At 39.4% G+C, this 22,438-nt stretch overlaps 2 protein-coding genes across 6 annotated transcripts in view; both read right to left on the reverse strand.

The window, feature by feature from the left end:
- The window catches only part of sh3d21 (SH3 domain containing 21), a 12,229-nt gene extending 1,634 nt beyond the window's left edge, over positions 1-10,595 (reverse strand). Inside the window, exons 1-15 of one of the 2 annotated variants that reach the window (XM_034873912.1) lie at positions 10,362-10,595; positions 9,655-9,812; positions 9,482-9,539; positions 8,535-8,644; positions 7,921-8,011; positions 7,754-7,815; positions 7,635-7,674; positions 7,086-7,180; positions 6,614-6,715; positions 6,180-6,231; positions 3,274-3,324; positions 3,059-3,176; positions 1,768-1,933; positions 515-595; positions 125-321 (exon numbers count right to left, since the gene is read on the reverse strand). In XM_034873912.1, the coding sequence (XP_034729803.1) occupies positions 125-321; positions 515-595; positions 1,768-1,933; positions 3,059-3,176; positions 3,274-3,324; positions 6,180-6,231; positions 6,614-6,715; positions 7,086-7,180; positions 7,635-7,674; positions 7,754-7,815; positions 7,921-8,011; positions 8,535-8,644; positions 9,482-9,539; positions 9,655-9,812; positions 10,362-10,365 (1,385 nt within the window). In that variant the 5' untranslated portion in view covers positions 10,366-10,595. Of the gene's footprint in view, positions 1-124; positions 322-514; positions 596-1,767; positions 1,937-3,058; positions 3,177-3,273; positions 3,325-6,179; positions 6,232-6,613; positions 6,716-7,085; positions 7,181-7,634; positions 7,675-7,753; positions 7,816-7,920; positions 8,012-8,534; positions 8,645-9,481; positions 9,540-9,654; positions 9,813-10,361 lie in introns of both variants that reach the window. The other variant, XM_034873911.1, reaches the window with a different exon arrangement.
- Positions 10,596-13,535: 2,940 nt separating this feature from the next.
- thrap3a (thyroid hormone receptor associated protein 3a) overlaps positions 13,536-22,438 on the reverse strand; it is an 18,398-nt gene continuing 9,495 nt past the window's right edge. For 3 of the 4 annotated variants that reach the window (XM_034873895.1, XM_034873896.1, XM_034873898.1), the window contains 9 exons: positions 21,399-22,283; positions 20,247-20,927; positions 19,708-19,880; positions 19,264-19,375; positions 18,868-18,952; positions 15,912-16,093; positions 15,610-15,790; positions 15,306-15,455; positions 14,614-14,867 (listed from right to left, as the gene is read on the reverse strand). In XM_034873895.1, the coding sequence (XP_034729786.1) occupies positions 14,628-14,867; positions 15,306-15,455; positions 15,610-15,790; positions 15,912-16,093; positions 18,868-18,952; positions 19,264-19,375; positions 19,708-19,880; positions 20,247-20,927; positions 21,399-22,283 (2,689 nt within the window). In that variant the 3' untranslated portion in view covers positions 14,614-14,627. Of the gene's footprint in view, positions 14,868-15,305; positions 15,456-15,609; positions 15,791-15,911; positions 16,094-18,867; positions 18,953-19,263; positions 19,376-19,707; positions 19,881-20,246; positions 20,928-21,398; positions 22,284-22,438 lie in introns of all 4 variants that reach the window. The other variant, XM_034873897.1, reaches the window with a different exon arrangement.

Genomic DNA, 22,438 nt, shown 5'->3' on the forward strand with positions numbered 1-22,438 from the left:
TGGCCCTCTATGTGAACTGTTATATATTTGCCTTATGGTAGCTTTATTTGTAAGACCTCTCAAATAATCTGAATCAGTCCATCAGGTCTTAAACATACCCACATCACAAATGATTAGTACTCACTCGTGTCGGGCCTGTAATAGATCCAGAGCCATTTTCAGCTCTTTGATCTCAGCCTGCAGGCTTTCTATAGTTGTCTGTTCCTTATGGGTTACAGTTCTACCATCCACAACTGCTCTGGGTGGTGCTGGTCGAAGCGGAGGTGGTGTCTTGGGTTGATTATCAGGCTTTGCGGGCGATGGTAGGAGACGTTCTGTACCCTGCAATGAATTTAGGTGGCTTTGCATTACATTGGACAGACCAGTGAACTTCATTGCTAGAATATTGGCTAATCAATATAAAATAGTGCACAATATATAATAATATAAGCTGAATCCAGACTAGTGAGGTTTATCATCAATACCACGTGTGTGCTGTGTTAGAAAAGCAATCAATGCAGTCGATGTCACAAACCTTTTGCAGGCCAGATACTTTTTCTGTCTGGATTTTCTTTGGTGATAGTTTTGGTTCTTTCTGGTCAGAGGCACCCTGGGCCTGCAAAGCAACATTAGCCATGCCTTAATAGCAATCATTGCTAACAGTAATTATTCCTCACAACCTGCCTTAGGGTTTCTCATTCTCCAACTATACCAATTAAACAGCTATGTCTGTCTTTTGAGCAGCCAAGTAGGCCTAAAAACTTAAAATGATACTTCAGGGAATGAATTCCTTTGTTTCCCAGAAGGACTTTTGAAAACCTAGTAGAGATCAGGCCCAAACTTGTTGCTGTCAGTGTAAAATGGCCAACTCAAAAAAACTTGGGACGAGTCTATCACTTGGGCCTTTTCTCTTGCTACATCTGTACATCTATATTATGGGAAGTGCAAGTTCAGAAACTTTTATCTCTTCCTTCCTTTAAACCATTGTAAGCTACTGCTATAATAGCTTGCTACAGCTGTTAATTGCAAAATGAGTGAGTCTAGGAAAGAAGTAGAGCCTAGAAAAGCTATATACCTCATGGCATAGTTTGAACAACATTTTTGGTCATTGACCTGCATGTGCTGGATATAACTTGTCATGAATCACTACATTTGAACTGCAGAAAAGCATTACACTAAAGGACGAAATGGGCCTAGAAATTCAAAGTAGGCCTACCACTAAATGTAATTACTTCTGTTGAACCAGTGTCCAATGAATCTAAATCTGAAAACCCAAGAACATAAATGTATTGATTTTTGTTACACTAGAGGCAAATACGGACTATAGCTCTCATCTGAAAGATAATGGAGGCACCGACAATTGGTGCTTGGATTAAGAATATGGTCGAACGTACATATCAATGGAGCGATTCATGTGAATACTATTGTATATACTATATGTATATACTAAAAAAAACTTGGGAGTGTGTGAGAAAGAATGTGACCAATTTATAAAAAAAAATCCTTTTAAATAATTGTGTTATTGAAAAAACAATAAGAACATAAAAATTGTTCCATTTCAGGAAAGACAGTACTTTTACCTAACAATTCTGCACAATATAAAGTAGAGAGTTGCCTCATATTTTAAGCGACAATATCAAGCTGCCAAGGTCCACAGAAAGCATTCTGTGGTTTAGCTTGTTGTTAGCGGTTCCGGCCTCAGTTACTATAAGCGTGCATTATGTAACTCTTCACATTTAAGGGCAAAGGTTCTCAAAAGAAAGTGATAAATCACTAAGGTGGACGTACTTGTGCTGCTGTAACAAGGCCTGATGGTGGTCTCCTGTGAGGGGGTTTGGCTCTGTTTGCTGTAGGATGGCACAGCTTTTCAGTCTGCACGTCTAATCCATCGAACTGGTCGGTCTCTTTATCCTCCGGTTGTTTTGGGGAAACAGGGGCAACATCACCATTTGTTCTACTGAAAACAAAAGTACAATTTAATAAGATTTCAATTTAGTTCTTTTGACAGAAGTAAATAATAAATAAAAAAATATGCAATGTAAGGAAAGAATCTGAATCTATCAAAAAAATCTCTCTTGGTGAAAGAAAATGTTGGTGCACAGGCTGTGCACAACACAAAAACACTTTGAATTTGGTTTCCAGTTTCCTACACTCTGGTGGGTACAGGTGCAGACCAAGCAGTAGCAGCTGAAGTCTCTCTGCATGTTATTTTGTCCTGGCTGTCACATGTTTCACTTTCACAGCTCAGCAGTCATGATGGCAGATTCCCCAGAGTCACAACTCAACTTAAGTAACCTTTATGCATTGGTTAGATCTGATATGAAGTTTATAAATAATCAGCCTTGCCCTTGAGGTAAAGGCCTCAAGATTGAGCTTTTAGAAAATTGAGAAGAATTCTTAAAGAAAGGTGTCCCTTCAAAACATATTTGCTTCGAAGCAACTTTTAGAAAATGTTTGTTCTCCAATAGCAGCCCCCTCAAGACAGGGCTGTTTTTGTTTTCTCAGTTTTTGTATGTGTGTGTGTTTCACTCAGGAAACAGGAAATGGGCTGCTCTCATCTGTTTAGACCCGATTTGACTCATCCCAGACTTTCCACTGAACCGCTAAAGGTCGGGCATCCTGGCATTCTTCTATACCATGGCAACTGGTGTCGGCAACCAAAACCTTTCTCATCTAAAGGCGGTGCTCCCGGGGCCAGACCAACAAGGAGAAAGTGTTCCTGACATTTCCTAAGGCCTTTTACTTTAAAGTGTTCCAAATAAATCAGTATTCATGTCTCTGAGTGGGAAGACATATTATTTTGAAAGTCTTTAGTAGTTTTAGCATTACAGTAAAGTAATATTTTCTAAATGTACCAGACTTACTAGCTGTTTAATTATTTGCGTTTACCCACTTAGTCATTGTATCCACAATATTGGTGATTGTTTATCACAAATCCCATTGTGTTCATATTTTGTGAAAGCACCAATAGTCAACCCTACAATATTGCGGCAAAATTGCTATCAATGTTTTTGTTAAAAAATATAAAAATAATCGATTTTTGTCCCATATTGCCCAGCTCTACTTTGTCATTACTTACTTGGGTAAAACCTTGGTGGGTTTGTCTTTGACTGGAGGTGGGCTGGGCTTGCTGATGGATGGCAGCTTGACCTTGGTTGGAGGATTGCTTCTCATGTCCTTAACCTCTGGTTTGTCATCTGGAAATCAAATTTATTACATTACTCCACAACACTATTTCTCTATAAAAGTACACAACAATGTTATAATTATCATTCAAGCCACTGCTATGTATACCTTTTGTCTTTGCTGGACCACCTTTCTCCATCGCTGAGGCCTCTGTCTTCACTAAAAATGCAGTAGTGAATGAACCATTAGCACAAAGTTGCATTCGGTATGTGAATAGCACAGCTGCACTTTAGAGGAACTAGGAAAATTCATTCATTTGACTTTTTTTTCATACAGTAAAATTCAGCCTAACTTTTAAATATAAACTAGGATGGCATAGTTGGTACCAATGGATTACTTGTGTTGTCTCATATGATACAAATATCTTTACACTAGCTTTAAAACTTAGCCCACGCACTCTCTGAAGACAGTACGTTGGTTGATGGGCAAATTGTTAAGAGGTAAACAGAGTGGACAAAATAAAACAACTGAGGGGCTAAGCCTCCTTAACACTTCTCTTGTTGCCAGGCCCTTGAAGCAGTGACATTCTACATTGGGATTTGGTCAGACAAATATTGTCTCTTTGATCCCATCGACCATGGTGTGGAAAAATATGATTATAGAGCAAGTTGAAAAAAAATGTATGCTAAGCAAATCTGCCATTGATAAATAAAAGTAAGCTTTCACACCTCATACAGGTGAAGCATATGTTATAATAGATTAAGAGTACTGTTATACTCTATCCATTCTGCTTCTATTGTCATTACCACTCGCGTTAATGTATTATTGTTTTCATTGTCATTACTCAGAACTGTGACCACTAGTAAAAAGTCACTGGTTTATTTTATTTGTCCAATTTTTGAATTTGTTTACCCCAGAAAGCCTTTGGGTTTATTGTGGTGCAGAAAAAATGCTACCAGTCAGTTAAATCTAGATTGTGTGTGTAATCTAGATTATGAGCAGTTGCATGTGAAGGCAAAGCCGTGCACATCAGTGCAGCAGACCAGGTCACTGCTCTATCCAATAGCACTACAGTAACGCTCCCAAGGTTCTCAACAAGTTCATCAGGGACAGTCACCCTGCCTCAGCTCATGGAAAAAATACAGCCCCTGAGGGGACTTTTGGACTTGGAGACTGCAAGGATAGATGCTTAAATTATGAAGCGTCAGTGAACTGATGGTAATGTGAGAGGTTCCCTATTTGCCATGCAAGTCAAGTGCTTATTTCAGGCAGATGATGTTAAGGAGCCGTTACAGCTCTGCTAAATAAATACAAGCACAAATCTAAGAAGTAAAACTGTTCTAACGCATAGCCATAAAAAAAGCATAATACTTTGGATAAACATCGGACAGAACGACAACACAGGAAGCCTACCTTGAGTGTTCAAAGCATTTTGCAACATTCCCTCACAAGCAAACCATCCACACAGCAGTAGTAGCAGTAGTTCTGGTTCTTAAAATCTCTGTGACAGAGCTCTCTTCGACCCCCACCCCCTTGTTTCCTCCAAGACTCCTGAACTGTGTCACGTGACCAGTCTAACCATCCCCCCATCTTGCTATAGTCTGAAACTTCCTGTCATATTCTTGTGAGCGATACTGTGTGGAAAGAAATGCTGTAATTAGTGTAAAAATGCAGTATTTCAGTACAAATTATGAGACTGCTGCACTGATATCCAATTGTTCAGGTGACATCTTTGAATAGCTGCACACTTTTTATGGCTCTGTTTCCACCTGTCAGTTTAACCACAAATGTTTTGACAAGCATGCAATTTTTAATCTTCAACCGATATAGAGTTCTAAAAGAGGTCTAAATTTGTAAAAGAGACATTTTTGATTTGCAAAATATGCAACTTGCACCACAGACGGTTCTCCTCAGCTGAGACTAGACAAGAAGCCACATCCTGCTCTGTGCGGCTCACAGATTTGACTTCTACATCTTCTTGTTTCAAAGTCTATTAAGCTTCATTTGCTCTTTTTTGACAATGACAACAACAACTTAGAAACTTTAAAGTAATCTAAACTTTACCAAGGTAAATATATAACCCAGAAATAACACTACAGACTTTATAACCGTATAAAAGTAGCAATCACACATCTTGTTTTTTTTAGTCTGTAACATGCTGGCCTAACTCTTGACTCCAGAGCATTTCCAAATTCAGTGAAGAAAAGTACTCATATCTTTATTTTACTCTGTTACAAACAAAGGTCCGACAATCAAAATGTCACTTTAGTAAGAGTACATACATACAGCAATATGTCAGTCAAAGTCTACCAAAAGTAGAAGTACTAATGGCAGAAGGGGCCATTTCATAATTATACAAATTATATTTTTGGATTATAACTATGGATGAATTGATCGGTGAGCATCCCTTTAATATTACTGCTGGTAGAGGTGAGGCCCACTATGACTACTTAATACACTGCTTAGTAGCTTAAAGTAGCTTAATCTACAATAATAATGTATTTATTAATTGATGTATGTGTCATCATATCATTAATTTGAATCTGAAAAGTAACTAAGCTGTTAGATAAAAGTAGTAGTATGAAAAGTATAATATTGCCTGGGAAGTAGAAAGTAGCATAAAATGGAAATACTTAAGTGAAGTAAAAGGACCTCAAAATTGTACTGAAGTACAGTGCTTGAGCAGATGTACTCTGTTACTTTCCATCAGTGAGTAGATGAGCACAAATAAAAATGGAAGATACAGTAGAATGATTCGGCAATGTTGTGATCCATACTGTAAGGGCTTTACGCTGCTTCAGTGGAGCATTGAAAAAATTACATTGAACAAGGGACCATTTTGGCTGCTTTTATACCACATGCTGGAAATCACGCAACCAAAACTGCTGCCAATTCCTCCATCTGCTAAAACTTCAGCCCATCACAGTCCAAACTGTCCGCAAACTGCCAGGCCAAACGCCACTCTAGCCAGGAGTCATGAGTCACAGGAGTACCTCTGAAACATGAAGCCCAGATCCCCATTTGAATTTCAAACAGTGTTTGTTCCTGTGCCAACATACATACTAGTCTCCTACCTGAGGGTTTCTTGTCGATGCTGCGTGCAGGCGGTTGGCTTGTGGTCCCAGACTAGAGGACAAGAAACGGAAAACTCAACATGTTGGCAAGTACGTTCCCATGTGAATAAAGTCATTTCTATTTTACAGACTCTTTCCACTGAGGGAATTTTCAGTGAGTAATTCCAAAACAGAGGACGGTAAAGACAATCCTGACTCACTGCACACTGGCTGCAGACTTGCTAAAGTAACACAAATACAGGACCAGCCAGCTGCAGATAAAGTGTCATTATGTGCATTGCATTTAGAGCCTTTAAAAAAAAGTATAGTAGATAAGAGTTACTATAAAGCGTGTCCATGGTTTCATGGTAGCACAATGCAGTTGTCAAATCTTGAATATGGGGAAGGTCCAGTCCAACAAGGATATTCTTGAGATTGTGTTTTAGTCCACTCACTTGCAGGCTGTCCATTGGTGGTATCACCATGACAAAGTTATCCGGAAAGAAGCCACGGCGTCCGTTTAGCTCTCCCTCCCACCAGCCTTCATCTTCTGTTTCCTAAAGATTGGAGATTAATGAGTCACATTTCAAGCTCAAACATAGCAGTGTCCCTTGGGATGCCAAATTGCTCAAGAGGTTACCAAACGGTCAAGCAAGACACAGCTGCCTTATCACCAATTTATCATAGCATTTTATTTCAGATATTTATTTTTTGGTGATACCATTGGGCACCTGCCAAATTAGTGTTACTTAAACATGCGTCACCTTGTACATTTTTTTTAAAGTGACACAACTCGTTTGACTGGACAAGCAATATGATATTGTTTGCCTTCTTTGCATACTTTGTAAAGCAATTGTACCTGAAGGAGTCTGTTAAGAATATGACATGGGAAAACGTGTTTGAAACTAAAATAAGTTGTGCTCCAACCTTGCTCAGTATCCCAACAATGTCTCCTTTTTTCAGATCCAACTCATCCTCCGTTTTGGCCTTGTAGTCAAACATGACTTTGCAACACTCCACCACTAAGGAGACGTAGTATCAGAGATAACATGGTTACTAACCTTCCAGTATCTGAGCAGTATAGTACATGTTGAATAATGATGAATAATCTTATCAGTCTTGTATGCAACCTTCACATTAATAAATCAAAGGATATCTGAAAAGAGGTTGTGACAAACTACAGATAAAAGTTTTTACACCTTGATCCCTGAGGGATATTCCAATGTGACGTAACCCTCTGTAAAGTGATTAATCAAGGCACTTTGGCCACATGACATGTATTTATAGTCGACCCCACCCAGAAACCTTTCCGGTTAAAGCACAGGAATTACCAAGTGTTTGGGTATAAATAGACGCTGTCAAGTTTCTTTTGAAATGCTGTTCAAAAGTAAGAATGCCACCTAAAATAAGGATATCCCCATAGTGTTTATTCAATGAGTGTAATGATCATGTAATCATCACCCTGTAATGACTTACCATTTTTTCCTTTGTTCCTTACACTTGCCCGTTGAGATATCTTCATGAGGACAGAAAATACATTAAGTCAATGGGAAACAAGTCATGCATTTCAAAAATGTCATTTCTGCGCTACATACCTCCTTGTTGAACACTGCGTCAGTCAGCTTAGGTCTGGACTTGACCTCATTGTGCTTATTGTCTAGAATATCACAAATAATCAGTTCAGCTATTGTTTTTTAAATTCCATGTGCAGAAAAAGGAAAAGGGAAAAAAAAAAGTAAACAAACGTTTTGGCTTTACAAACCTTTAGGGGAAACAAAGATTTCTTTGACAAAATTTGACGGAAATGCTCCTGCTTTGCCATTTTTCACACCCATCCACCATCCATCTTCAATCTGTTGTATAGATTATATTGTGGTAGGAAACAGTACATCAAGAAAGTATGTGAGAAAGCAAAATGGAATGGCTGCACTTACACTATGGTAAAACACTTAACAACAGGTATACATTCCAGATATTACTCAGTAATGTTTCAGATCTGATTACTTGATGGCATGAAACGTCCATGTAAACTCTTAGTCAGATCTACTCTAGTGTAGTCAGATCAGTTCACTTACATTTCCATAAAGCTATAATTTGTAAGTACTTGGAAACATGTTTTGTCAGCCTGGCAGCCAAATATTTAAAAAAGATTGTAACCCAAATAATCACTATGAAAAACACTCAGCAATTGGTTGAGCAAACATTCAACCAACACCTAGATTTGCACACAATGCTAAGGTTTTGGCTACTGAGGAGCTTTAGCACGAGCAGGAACATGCCTTGCTTACAACAACTTAGGCTAACACAGCTCGTTTGCTGATAACCACTGTAGTTTTTTTAAATGAGTTTAAATGTGGGGGTTTCGGGAAACTTTACCTCTCTGACAATTTCTATTGTCTCCCCAACAACCAGCGTCAGTTCGTCTTCATTCACGGGGCTATAGGCGAATGCTACCTCACATTTCCTTGTCTGTTTCATCTTCTTCACTGAAAGACAAAGAATCTATTGGTTAGGCTGATGGAGAAGCTAGAGCTCAACGCTGGTATGTTTAGCTAGAGGCAGAGTAGTCAAGTCTCAACAGGACAGTGCTAAGACGGAATAGCACTTTGGCGCTTGTAACATCTCTAATCCCTTAAGAACAGTTTGTGTATTTCTGCTCCATTGCCATACATTATAATTAAGTTTGTGTGGCGAGGATGTGGTGAACGTATGTTTACAGTTGGCTTGCTTGCTGCACTGTCTTGCGGAACGCATGCAGCACACTGACCACAATAATGAACACTTGTGATTTTAGATCATAGAATCTTCAAATAGCCAACCTGATATGAATAGCACTCTCAAATATTTTAATGGTTTATTACGCTGAGATAAGGGGTTCATCTTGCAATATGTGCAGATTTTACAAGGAGAATTCTTCTTGATTGGCATAATGTGCTTATTGCTGCAGTGTCAGAAGGCTGTTATCTTGGAGCTTTTTCACATACAAGTTTACACAGATTAAATAATTTGAAGACTTTCATTACAAATGGAGATATGGACCATTTGAAGAAATTGATACCATTTCCCAACAAAGGAAATTAATGAAAAGTCACCTCCATTGTGGATATATACATGTTAAATTCAGGAGCTGATCACATACAATATGGTAAAAAGAAATTTAGCAAGTAAATTAATCCCAGAATGCATATATAGTCTTTAAAATTGAAACCCTTCTTATACTGTTTGGACAGTGCAAATAGATACTTTCTGGTTTGTAAGCTGATGACAGTGAAGAAAATTAAGAATGCTCTCAGCATTCTTCATTTTCATTTAGCCTTTTGTACTTTGTCTAATGCTTCGTGGCTCCCTCTGGCTGTCACCCATCAAATAGACTGGTACCACCTGTCATATGGAAAAAAAGAAGAAAAAAAAGACAAGGCATATTTTAAGACAATTGGATGAGCAAACACAATCAGGACATCAGCAACATGCTGTGGACTGAATAGCATTAACAGACCTTGACAAAGGTAGCAGGGAAGATGCCTCTCTTTCCTCCCAGCTCTCCCTCCAGCCATCCCTCCTCGCTGGCCTTGGTAACGTTTTTGACCACATCCCCCATCCTCACTGTGATCTCGTCTCCCATGGTGGCCTCGAAGTCGACCAGCACCAGCACCTCTACAGTGGCACCGTAAATAGGGCGGAAAATTAGAGGCTATGCACAAAAGGCTGATGTGCATGCTTCACAAGTGATGTGTCCCGACATTTTAAAACCAAGAAGTCAAGGCCAGACAAGGATGCAGGCTTTGAGCAAATGTAGATTATTGCAGATAAACAGTACAGTGTTTTCAGTCAGTAATCATTCCTTACAATTGGGAAAACATGTTTGTTATGTCAGTCTATACCTGCAGCATTAATAGAATTTAAAAATCTTCCAATAAGGAAAAGTCACCCAGCGTTGGTAAGTTTTCTTAATCTCTGGGTTCATAAAAAGTATTACCCTTATTTAACAGCAAACACAAATACATAAATTGAATCAACGCAAAGCTATGCAATGGTATCATAGTAGTTTTATTTGCATGGCAAATTTAAAATAATTATATATTTAACAGCATACTCTTTGTTTTTTTTATAATTAAATCTCCAGAATCCCAGCAAACAGGCTGAGAGGATTGAAACATCCAAAAAGCCACCAGCATATAAGAAAAAGGGATACAATTGACTTACCCATGGTCTCTTTCTGTCTTTCTCCCTCGGATTTAAATATGTAATTTCCTCACAGACCAACAAACACACTTGAGTAGAAGGAGAACCGAAAGAGTGTGGTTGTTTCGTCTAAGACTGAGAGATATGGCAGCCAAGGCCCTTGTTCCTACTTCACGTCAAACATTAACATTGAGCAACTTCTCCTTAGGCTTGTCATGGCAAGTCAACAGCAAGAAGTAGGATGGCTCATACAGTTTAGAGAAAGAGGGGGGAGTGAGAGAGAGGAGGAGGAGAGATGGTGTGAAGGGGGAAAAGAACAGGTAAGACAGGTTTATTGTGCAAGAACAAAGCTCATATGTCAGGCTGAGACTAAACAGTGAAAATGAAGGTATTACCAAAATGTTAGAAGACAAAAGTCTAGATTCCGAAGCAGCACAATCACACTTGAATCTGCTTCACTCTTTCACACATCTCCATGCTGTATGGTGTGTAATAGCTACATATTTGAAAAAAATTCAAATACCTTATGCACTGTATATGTGTTGTGAGGACTTTGAATGTGTGTCTGTAATGTTGTTGTTGTTTTTTCTATTCCCCTTGAGTCAAAGTGACTGGCCAGTTATAAAAGCAGAACCAGGGTTACGCAACAATGAATTTCACAAACCTAAATAATGTGGACAAGAAAAGTAACTACATTTTTATTGGAGGATAAAGATGTACCCTTGCTGAAAAGGAAAATGTCATTATTGAAGTACTACTTCATCTTCCCTGTTGAATGTTGGGGAGTTCTCAAAGTTTAGTCTTCAACATTGTGTGGAATAGGATATAGTCTTTTTTTGTCCTGTAAAAGTTTTCTCCTGGACAACATTGAGTGGATATTAAAAAGTACAAATAATGTGCACAAACTACCCCATTTCCAAATGAACAAGAATTCACAGCAACTTAAAAAATTGTTAAACAAAAAACAATATACAATAAATTTAAAAATATATATTATTATATATGATAAAAACACAGTTAAAATTCTTTTTTCAAATTCGACACGTCTACTGGAGCAATGGAGGACATGCACAAGTTCTGGGATGGTTACCTTCCAGACCCTCCTCCGCAGCGCTGCAGAAGAAAGTCTGGAAATGCGAGACTAAAGATTGTTTAATCAAAGACTGCCTGGAGACTCCAATGACTTTCATAACTCTGAGTGAATCAGGTCACCTTGGCCTTCTGTTGATCAAAGTGGTTACCAAAGTAAGATCAATCACCACACCCGGTTTCACCGGTTCGGTCTGGCGTACAAAGCTAAACCAGTTTTGATTTTATGCTAACCGGTTGAACTCACTATGACAACTTCTGGCAAATTAAAAAAATAGCAGACATTCTGACATTAATAACCTGTGCCGACAGTGACACGGCACCAAATCCAACTTGTATTGCAAGCAGTGTTGGGCGTTAACGGCGTCTTGTGCGTCAAACAATCATAGATAGCTTGTTATTGTTAGTAATACGATATTTTTTTTTTTTTTTTTTAAGGATTTCACAAATTTCATTATGACAAGTTATGTCGTAAACCATTTAAATTTGAGCATGCACATCTCACATCTGCACTCAACCAGAGCCAGTCTGCCTGGACTCTCATCGAGTATGACACGTTATGCTGTAAACCGTTTAAATCTGAGCATGCGCAATTCACATCTGCACTCGACTTACATGGGGTAGTGACAGAGGGGTGTTTTGAGTAAAAATGTTGAAGTAATGCCTTTTAATGGAAAGCCTATTTCTTGATCACAAAATAACGAATAGTATTGAAAAGCCAAAAATCCGCACAGGGAAGTTGGTTGGGGTGGCGGATTGGTCAAACAGCACAGGACTTTCACCACGGAGACCACGGCTTATGTCCTTTCGCCCGGGGATCGCGTCCCTGCGCCCAGGGATCGCGTCCCGCATGTGGTGGTCCATGCCGTTGTCGTCACCGATGTGTGACATTTAATTTCCCCACTGTTGCGTCCCTCAGAGCCGCAGATCGTGTCCTGGCGCTAGTTGTTGTCACCGTCAAAGGTTGTGTTAGTTGTGTAACAGAAAACTCAGATTAGACAGATTGTCTAGCTAGCTGTCTGGATTTACCCTTCAAAGATCTGAAGTGCAGTTAACCATAGTCCTCATAAATCTAAAATAACCACTCAAAGGAAGCGGAAGGTAATGGAGATCCGGCCGAAAAGAGCAACATCCGGCGGATTTTTCGTGGACATACTGTAGTCTTAAACTTGTAACAACAGGCAGTTGTTGTGCAGCTGTGATGCGTTCATATTCTCACGGCACTTTGTGAAATTGTCACGTTATTTTGATTTATTGATTTGTCAATAAATGTACCGCCGGTACACAATCTGTGGTCTCTGGGGTACGCAACTACGGGAAAATTAAACGCTGCACGCCGCCGGACAGACCACCACACGCAGGACACTCTACAACAACGGGACAGTTGTAGTTAGGAAAAGAACAACAAGGAAAGGCGTCCACCGGAACATGATCTGCGGTCTCTGGGGAACGTAACAACAGGGTCTCTTTACACAAATCACAATACTTACGTCACCATTTCACAAACTACAATGACATTGGGTTGGTTATGTACGTACAAAGTGAAACGACTGGTGAGCTTCCCCCAGGGTCCCAGTGTTTCTGGGAGAAAACCAGGCTCTTTACAACCACTAGTAAGGCACTGGTCTTTGTTCTCAATATGCTTATTCATTAAACTGTATGTTCCGTTCCTCTCTGGTGTGACTGCTCAAACTGGTGGGAGGCTACATGCAGCTGTGGACATGCGTCAAGCCACAGTTTGCTCTATTATCCTGAATTGTACTTATACCTGTATAGAAATAACGAGAAGAAAAAAAGTCAAGGCGAAAAGTAAAGTTATCAGTGTCTCTTTAATTTACGGTCTCTAAGAAAAAAACATTAACACCTATTTAAAATAATGCAATCTTTCCAAAGCTTTTAACCTTTAAACTAAAACCTAAAACTATTAAATGTGCATCTCCATCCGTAGGCCTGCATTGTACAAATAAGATTAGCAGCCCCAGAGTAAGGCACAAACATTGTGTAATTCAATTGTATGTTCAGCTGTAAACCCAATCCTAGACTTAAAATCACTGGAGTAATGAACTGAAATAATATTCTAGGTTTAGACATACTGTAATTCTTGCGCTACAAACCCTGTATTTCTTTTTCTTTACAAAATACAGACTAAACAAATGCTCAAATGCCTCTTTTATCACAAGGGTAACACAGTTGAAAACAATTTACATAATTGAAAATATTGACTGGAGAAAAGTTTGCAAACAGCAAATTAAAAACCCACCAATCTGTTAATTCTGTTACAGACAAAGTCAGAATCCTGTACAGCCAATTACAAAACTACAATGAATGTCTTTGGAGAAAAGAAATGTATAATCACTATCAATATTATACATTGATTAGTGATATCTAAGTTCAAGCAAAGAGCTACTGTAAGGTTTAGTAATCTTTGAAAACAAAATGTTTAATGAGCAACATGGTAAATGTACAGGTAGTTATCCTTATAATAACAGACTCCTGTGCCGCCAGCTAATATTGTAGATCTGTTGATTGTTGTACAATGAAAGACAGTAGGGCATAACCTTTGACCCATAGAGTTTGGTCCCATGTCAGATCAGGTCGTTTTTAGAGTGCAGTGAAGTGTATGATGTCAACATGAACTACAGTGTACGCATTGCTGTCAAAATAATCCAGACAAGAAACCGCTCAAAACCACAAACCTCATTTTCTAAAACCTTTTTAAAGTATTTATCTTGTAACACACTCACAAAACATTTCTTCATTTGCACAGGTATAAGGCACAAGCCGAGTTGATCTAACATGTAATTTTCTCTTGCTACTTAAAAATATAGATGTCATTAAGGAGTCTTTTTTATTTTGTTACATCATTCCTGCAAGAAAAGTGTAAATGTCACCATTACCAATGCTGCACATACAATTTCCCTTAACCATATAATGCAAAAAGCATGTAACATAAATCTGAATTCTTATAAGAAACAGCAATTCACCCTTAAACAGTGCTTCTACTAGTTATGAGTTCTATCCTGATGTGGAAAATCATTGTGTCAAGTCAGCGTGAGTATCCCATGCTGAAATCAAAGCATAAAAAAAGTCTTGAAATATTTTAATCTGCATTTATGAATCCATTGTGGTGGATAAAATCTCAAAGTCCCTTCCCAACAAGACAGAAGAAAACTAATATTTTCATCACTGCTTCACTGCTCAAGTATTCACTCCGTCAATTTCTCCTTCTTTATGGTCCGGTTCTGTCTCCTCTTCCTGTGCATTGTCTTGCTCCCTGTTGATGTGGAACTTGTCATGGGCCCATTTTGGGCTATTGGTGTTGGGTCCCCCAGTGGCTTTGCGGATGATGAATCGTGCCCTTCCGCGTGAGAAGCTTCCCCGACCTCGCCCTCGGTTGTCCAGCCACTTGCACTCTGCCTCCCGTTCTCTGTCATCGTGCTGAGAGAAAAAGTATGACAACAATTGACACATCACAAACAACATTCAGAGATTTTTTTGTGTGAGTTGAAAGAAAATATCACTAGAAAACTGCACTTTAAAATGTACCTATCACAGTTTTAATCAGTATTGGGTCTTTTAACATTCAATTCAATGTTCAATTTGTTCAATAATAGAATGTTGGGAAGGATTTCCTATAATTTGTTTTAAATTTAACAAGCGAGTTGTTGTATTTTAGCAGAATTCTAAAAAGTAGTGGAAATGTAGAACTGATCTATATATTTACAGCAAGTAGTTATCTTGTTGCATATTCAACAACGTTATCACATATTTTGCTCATGTCATGCAGCCCTAACTTGAGTCAATTTGACTAACAACACTATGTGGTTGATTCAAACCGAGATGGAAGGAATGAAATGGGAAAGAGATTGTCCCTACTAAGTAGTATTTCCTGCTCTTGGGAGTGTACTCTGGGTCCCAGTCTTCATTTTTGGGCTGTACTGCCATGTTTGCCATGGTGTTGGTACCATGTGAAGAATTTCCCTGATAATTGCCTCTGTTCCAGCTCCTTCCACGAATACGGACTTGCTGTATTTAGACAATAACACAAGGAAACATAATCGATTTACAGCAAACTGTTGAAGTAAAATGTACAGTGTAACCTGACACCGTCAGGGTTGTCAAACTAGGGGCATCAATCAATCCAACGTGGTTAAACATGGTCAACATGCGTTAAACTTACAAATCCTCCACGTGGCTTTTCTCCTTCAACTGGTCCTAGGGACTCTGTTTGACCAAGTTTGGCCCTGTTAAAGCCTTTATCTTTGGGGTCAGGCTTGCTGTGGGACAAATCTCCTTTTTGGGACTTAGAGGATGAGGAAGATGAGGATGAACTTGAGCGAGAGCGCTTCTTCTTACTTTTCCTAAAAGGAAAAGTAAAGGCGAGATACTTCAAGGCTAACTGTTTATCATTCAGGGTATATCAGCAGTATTTAACAACTTAGTAGATCATTAAAAAAAAAAATACAGGTCAGTTGCACATACTTTGATATCTCGTGGCATTTAGAGGACTTTTCCACAGATCTCTCTCTACTAGTATCTGGGGAATCTCCCACATCTTGTCCTCGATCCTGATTGTAACCACTGTCCTGGATGGAATATTTTTTACGGCGCTCAATATCCAAACGAAGGTCCATTGGGTCACCTTTCAATTTTTCCACGCCGTCCTGACCAAATCAAAAACAGAAACATCATGGACAGACTTTGGATAAGCATGTAAATGCTATCAGTCTGCTCACAGCCAAGCTAGTTTGTAAACTAAACAGTGAGGTTGATCGGTAGATGTCAGCTGGCATGAATGCAGAGCCATTCTGGAGTGAATTTTCTGGTGCACTTAAAGGGCCAAGCCAGTAGATTTACATGTTTTAGGATTACCTTAAAATCTGAACAATTATCCAAAGCATATGTTTTTAGATATAATTGTGCTGTCTTTAAAGCACATATTTAATATGAAAAGTAAATCAACTTGAAAAGACTTAATATTTGTTTCAGTTAGGCAATCCATCACTGTCAATATTTAGGCAGCTGTATTTTGGGTTAAGTTATTGCATGGTCAGCCACCAGAAAGGTGTGTTTTGAAAACTTCTTTACTTCTCATTCAAATGCTTGTGGGAAAGTCCAGCATACAAGGCTTCAAGAATTTGCTGCACTACAGCAAGAAACGGCATCAGCATATTTCACGTCATCCATGCTTGTTTGTATTCCATGTGCAACATGACTTCCAGCAGCTAATTCCCACATTTTGAACATCAGAGCATCAGAGACATGGCGCTTTCACGTATTCAAAGGGTTTTCAAAACAATCCCTGTATGTGCACAGTGATGGATTTCCTATTTCAAACAAGTTTAAAGTCAATGTAAGTTGATTATCATACTGTGCAGACATGAACTGAAAAGTAGCTGCTTGGAAGGTGGGAAACCTAGCTAAAAACTTTGATGTATGCTTTGGGAAATGGTTGCTGGGACCCACTATATACACTTTGTAGTTGTGGAGCTACTGTGTGTCTGGCAGAACAACTAATATGGTTCTTTTAAAGTGGGGCCCGAAAGTTTGGGCACTTCAGGTAAAAATTGTATTAATGGGCATAAAGAAGCCAAGAAAAGATGGAAAAAATCTCCAAAAGGCATCATATGACAGATTAGACATTCGTATAATATGTCACAAAAAGTTAGATTTTATTACCACCATTTACACTTTCAAAATAACAGAAAAAAAAAATGGCGTCTGCAAAAGTTTGGGCACCCTGCAGAGTTTGAAACATGCACCGCCCCCTTTGGAAAGCTGAGAACTGACACCGTCTTGAACTGTTCTCAATCCCCGTCTGGAAAGACCAGGTGATGTCAATCTTAAGGTTTCAAATGTCCAGACTAATCTGACCTTGCCCCAAGAATCAGCACCATGGGTTCTTTTAAGCAGAAAACTGAAACTAAAAATAAGGCTATAAAAAGATAGCAACAGGTTTTAAGATGCCAATATCCTCTGTTTGGAATGTAATTAAGAAATGGCAGTCGTCAGGAACAGTGGAAGTTAAAGCAAGATCTGGAAGACCAAGAAAAATATCAGACAGAATAGCTCGCAGGATTGTGAGAAAAGCAAGTCAAAACCCACGTTTGACTGCACGATCAATCCAGAAAGACCTGGCAGACACTGGAGTTGTGGTACACAATTCCACTAAAGAGATACTTGTACAAACATGGTCTTCATTGAAGAGTCATCAGAAGAAAACCTCTTCTACGTCCTCACCATATTTAATTAAGTTAAGCATGGGGGTGGATCAGTAATGTGTTGGGGTTGTATTGTAGCCAGTGGCACAGGGAACATTTCACAAGTAGAAGGAAAAATGTATTCAATAAAATTTCAGCTAACTTATGCCATCGGTGAAGCTGAAGTTAAAGAGAGGATGGCTTCTACAAATGGACAATGATCCTAAACACACCTCAAAATCCACGGTGGATTACATCAAGAGGCGTGAACTGAGGGTTTTGCCATGGCCTTCACAATCTCCTGACCTTAACATAATTGAAAATCTATGGATCAAAGAGCAGTGCGTGACAGACAGCCCAGAAATCTCAAAAAACTGGAAGACTTTTGGAAGGAAGAATGGGCAAAGATACCTCAAAGAAGAATTGAAAGACTCTTGGCTGGCTACAAGAAGCGTTTACAAGCTGTGATACTTGCCAAAGGGGCCGTGCAACGTATTAAGTCTGCAGGGTGCACAAACTTTTGCAGACGCCAGTTTTTTGTTTTCTGGTATTTTTAAAGTGTAAATGATGGAAATAAAATCTAACTTTTTGTGACATATTATACGAATGTCTAATCTGTCATTTGATGCCTTTTGGAGATTTTTCCATTGTTTCTTGGCTTCTTTATTCACATTAACACAAATTGTTACCTGGGGCGCCTAAACTTTCCGGCCCCACTGTAACAATGGTGAATGATAGGAAGGTAGGACCGTTCTGCTAATTTTATTCAGTGTTTTAATGTATTTCAGTAGTATTTGCACCACATGTGTCCATGCACATCTATAAAGAAATAATTACTCAGAAAGAGAAAATAAAAGCACAGTTGCATAAAGTGCTTGCTGTTGGTTATTACCGTTCTTTATTTTTTTTAAGAATACTTACGAAGACATTTGCTTAGAGTCCTTTGAACAGCTTTGGCACAGTGGCTTCCATTTGTTAGAACTTATATGATTCATTAGCCTTGGTTAGGCTTGTGGCCACAGTCTAAGCAATTCATTCATTCACCATGTGCGGAGGCAATATTTAACGAAAAACAAAAGTCAAAGTGCCTTATTTTGTATTTGCATTTCTTAGACTGTGCATCTCCCTTCAAGGAAACCCACAGGCTTTCAGAGAGTGCAGTCTAAAGGCATCAGGCTTGCTCACTCATTTGCTGTTTGTTTTTCCAACATATTTGATACTGCAAAATGTTGAGTCACCTTGTAATTGCCATCTTCTGAGCTTTTCATCGCCTCAAAAAGTTGAGAGTGTTTCTTAAAAGCTCTTGGTGAAACATCAATTCTCCTGTGAGAAAGAAACACATTTAAGACAAGATGAATAAAGGCACAAAGTACAGGAACCACGGTAGAGGTGCTAAAACAGCAAACTATGAGCAACAAAATCAAACTGCAAAGACGACACAAAACGGACAAAGGAAAAGAAAAACTGGTGGGAAAAAACAAAACTGACCTCCCCTGAGCATGAGAACAAATAAGCGAAGATAGTCTGTTGATTTTCAGGTAGGAAAGGTGAGAGAAATACCTGAAAGCTGTTAAAAGAGGAGGTGAAGCCACAGCAAACTGAAGGTGAGAGGGTCACTCAATAGGCGACTCTACCTGTGTATTTCTGGGCTTTTTCTGGTTTTCATCATTTCCTTCTCTGCAGCTCGTCTTTGGTACATGGTGAATCGCTCGTTTAGAGTCATTTCAGAGGATGGAAAGTGCTGAGCTGCACAGGGAAACAGTAGAAACATCTGTCAAAGTAGTTGCTTTAAGTGTCTTGTCACGTTTCCATCCAACTGAGATGCTGCATCGAATTAAATATTCCCATTTGCATATGAAGTAAAACAATAGTAAGCACTCGAAGGCCTTGTTGTACAGTCCCCTCAGAAACATAATGCCTGCAGAGAAATTGCAATTGTGATGAAATTGCCTTACACTGATTTAAAGGTTACAGTGTTGAGGAACCTTAATGGTGATATCTTAGTGAGCATGAAGTGGGATTTTTCTGTTCATGGAAAAAAAGAAACTATTTCTCCAGCAAGAGAGGTGAGGACTCACCTTTAACGTGGTGAACGATGGCGACAATGTGTTGAGCAAACAGCTCAGAGGGACTCCTCTGTAACGGAGCAGCCTGTACATGTTGAAAGATGGAGCGAAACTCCTGATCCTTTTTTGAGGACTGCACAAGATCATGAGACAACTGTCGCTCCTCAGCTAAAATATCCGAAGAGCTGAAAATGACAAATAAAAATCTGAAAAACTGGCCTATAACAGAAAACATGTTCTCTCAATAACATTGAACAAAACATAAACGGGGCAACCATTACAGGAAATGCTTTTATTTTTTCAATAAAAATTGGAATAAAAGGCTTAAAACAGAAAACATGTTCTCTATCACATAAAACAATTTTCAAATGAGGAAAGTGCAAAAAGTGCTTCTTGTTTTTTTTAAATATATAATTTTCTTAAGAAATCAGTATATGATCAGTATACTATTAGATACTGTTGCAAAGTCTCCAGCTGGTTGTACAGATTTGACTAATGGCTCACTAAAGAAAGACTCTGCATGGGACCAGAACCCATTATATGATGCTCACCTCATCAGGCTATCTCCAAGGAAATCCATTCTGATATTTAATTTTGCTTCCTGTTTTCTGGAGGTCATGAAAGGCAAGTCCTCTCCCCTGAGCTCTTTGTCAGAGTTCCTCCATCGTGGTGGTGTAGGAGATGGGATGGAGGGAGATTTTGCCATCTTCCTGGCTTTACCACCCATGTCAGGGGACAGGTCCTCAAATTTTCCTGCCATCTCCCTCTTGGTGAGGGCAGCCGAAATCGCAGCTGCTTTATCCAGCTTTCGACTGCAATATATGTCCTCCACCATGGCGTTAACGTGACTGTTAGCAACTTGTGAATGGGCCACATTATGCCATTTGCCAAAGCATTCATCAAACATTTCCCGGGCTGAGTGAGATACCTTGATCTTTAGCTTAGAGGACTCGTCCCCATTGCGCCAGTCTTTGTGGCGTGAATTTGAATGAGGCCTGATTATCAACTCCTCCTCTTCTTCCCCGTCCGCAGACAGAAAAGGAGAAGCTTTCAAAAAGCTATTCAGAGACACTTCACCATCATTGTCTTCTTTGTGCTTTCTTGACACCAAGTCAGAGATATTCGAAGATGTTTTGCCATTTGCTTTCCCTTGTTCCATATCCACATCATTTGCTTCTGTGTTCTTGCCATTTCCCCAAGCTTTAGATTTCTTATTTTGCTCCTCCAAAAACCTAAATAATGACAAAGAGATAAAGAGCTGCATCTAACTGTATGCAACGGCATGCAACATGTGAGACATCTGCAAATATGAAACCGATTGTCTGACCAGATGTCATATTAGAGCCTTTCAAAACACGATTTTCTAAAACTACAGAGAAGAAATGTGTCATAAGTATTTTAGCTATGAAAATAAAGACATAAGCTTAATTCTATAAGGAATTTCCATGAAAAACAATGCCGTTTGACAAGGCAAATATTTTGACTCCCCCTAAATATATATTTTTTAAAGTCTGTTATGACAACCACACAACCCAAGATTGCGAAGCCAAGGAAATGCCAGGATAAAATTACTGTTTGGTCTAAAAAAGGCATGTGAACACGTTTAAGCAATAAATAATAACATTGTATCTGTATCCCTATAAATCTTGCATAGTTTTAATAAAACAATATTTGAAAAAAGAAGAGAAACAAATCAGTCTTACTGTCTGAAGGCAATGGATACTGCTGTTTTATCTCCATCCAGATATTCCTCATTGGAGAAGAAGTTAAAGCTGGAAAGCATTGGATTTAGACCTTCATGTGAGGGCTTCATTGTTTTGGATGAACTACACAACATCTTCCAGGAGGGGGCACCATTGCTGATGTCATTTGTGACTTTAGGGGAAGGACTAGACTGGTTAGTAGTTTGGCTGTTGTGGCCAACACTAACAGCAGCCGTTGCCAAAGGACTTGTTCTCTTTGGACTGCTGCAGCAGTCTGTTAGGACCTGCCAGTTCCCCTCATTTTTCCCACTTCCTGCTTCTTCTTTAGCATCTCCTGCCAACACTCTGACAAGCTCCACTGGTTCCTCATCTCCCCCTCCTCCCTTTTGGCTCTCCTTGGAGGCCGGGAGCTCCTCTTTCACATCTTTGGAGATTTGGTTTGTCAGCAACAAGGCTGGCCTGCATTTGGGAGAGGAGGAGTGTGAGGAAGAGGAAGAATGCTGCGAGTGTCTTGATAAAGGCGACGAGGATCGGTCAGAGTGGTGCGAGTGACCACGAGTGGGGCTTCCTGAGCGCTGCTGGAAGTTGTGAGACCGTCCTCGTGAATGGTTTTGCTGTTGCTGCTGCTGCTGCTGTTGAGGGTACTGCTTGTAATTCTTCCAGTTGGGGCGGAAGTAGTTGTTATTGTTATAGCCACCACCCCCACCACCACGCTGGTAGCGTCCACGTTGAAAGTAGCCCCGCCCTCTGCCCCTGAAGTTGTACGGCCTCCGGAAGCCGCGGTGGAATCCCCGGAACTCACGGTTGTTCTGGTATCCCCTCGGGTATTTCTTCTCCCGGTTATGAGATGGAGAATGAGATCTTGACCGTGTCCGAGATCTAGAGCTGTGACCAAAACCAAGGGGAAAATGAAAGGACATTGTTATGATTTCAGTTTTTAAATAAATTTCCAAAGAGAGAAATAGATGGATAGATACATATATATGTGTGTGTGTGTGTGTGTGTGTGTGTGTGTGTGTGTGTGTGTGTGTGTGTGTGTG

Source organism: Etheostoma cragini, chromosome 6 (assembly GCF_013103735.1).
Source record: "Etheostoma cragini isolate CJK2018 chromosome 6, CSU_Ecrag_1.0, whole genome shotgun sequence".
Taxonomy (NCBI): Eukaryota; Metazoa; Chordata; class Actinopteri; order Perciformes; family Percidae; genus Etheostoma; species Etheostoma cragini.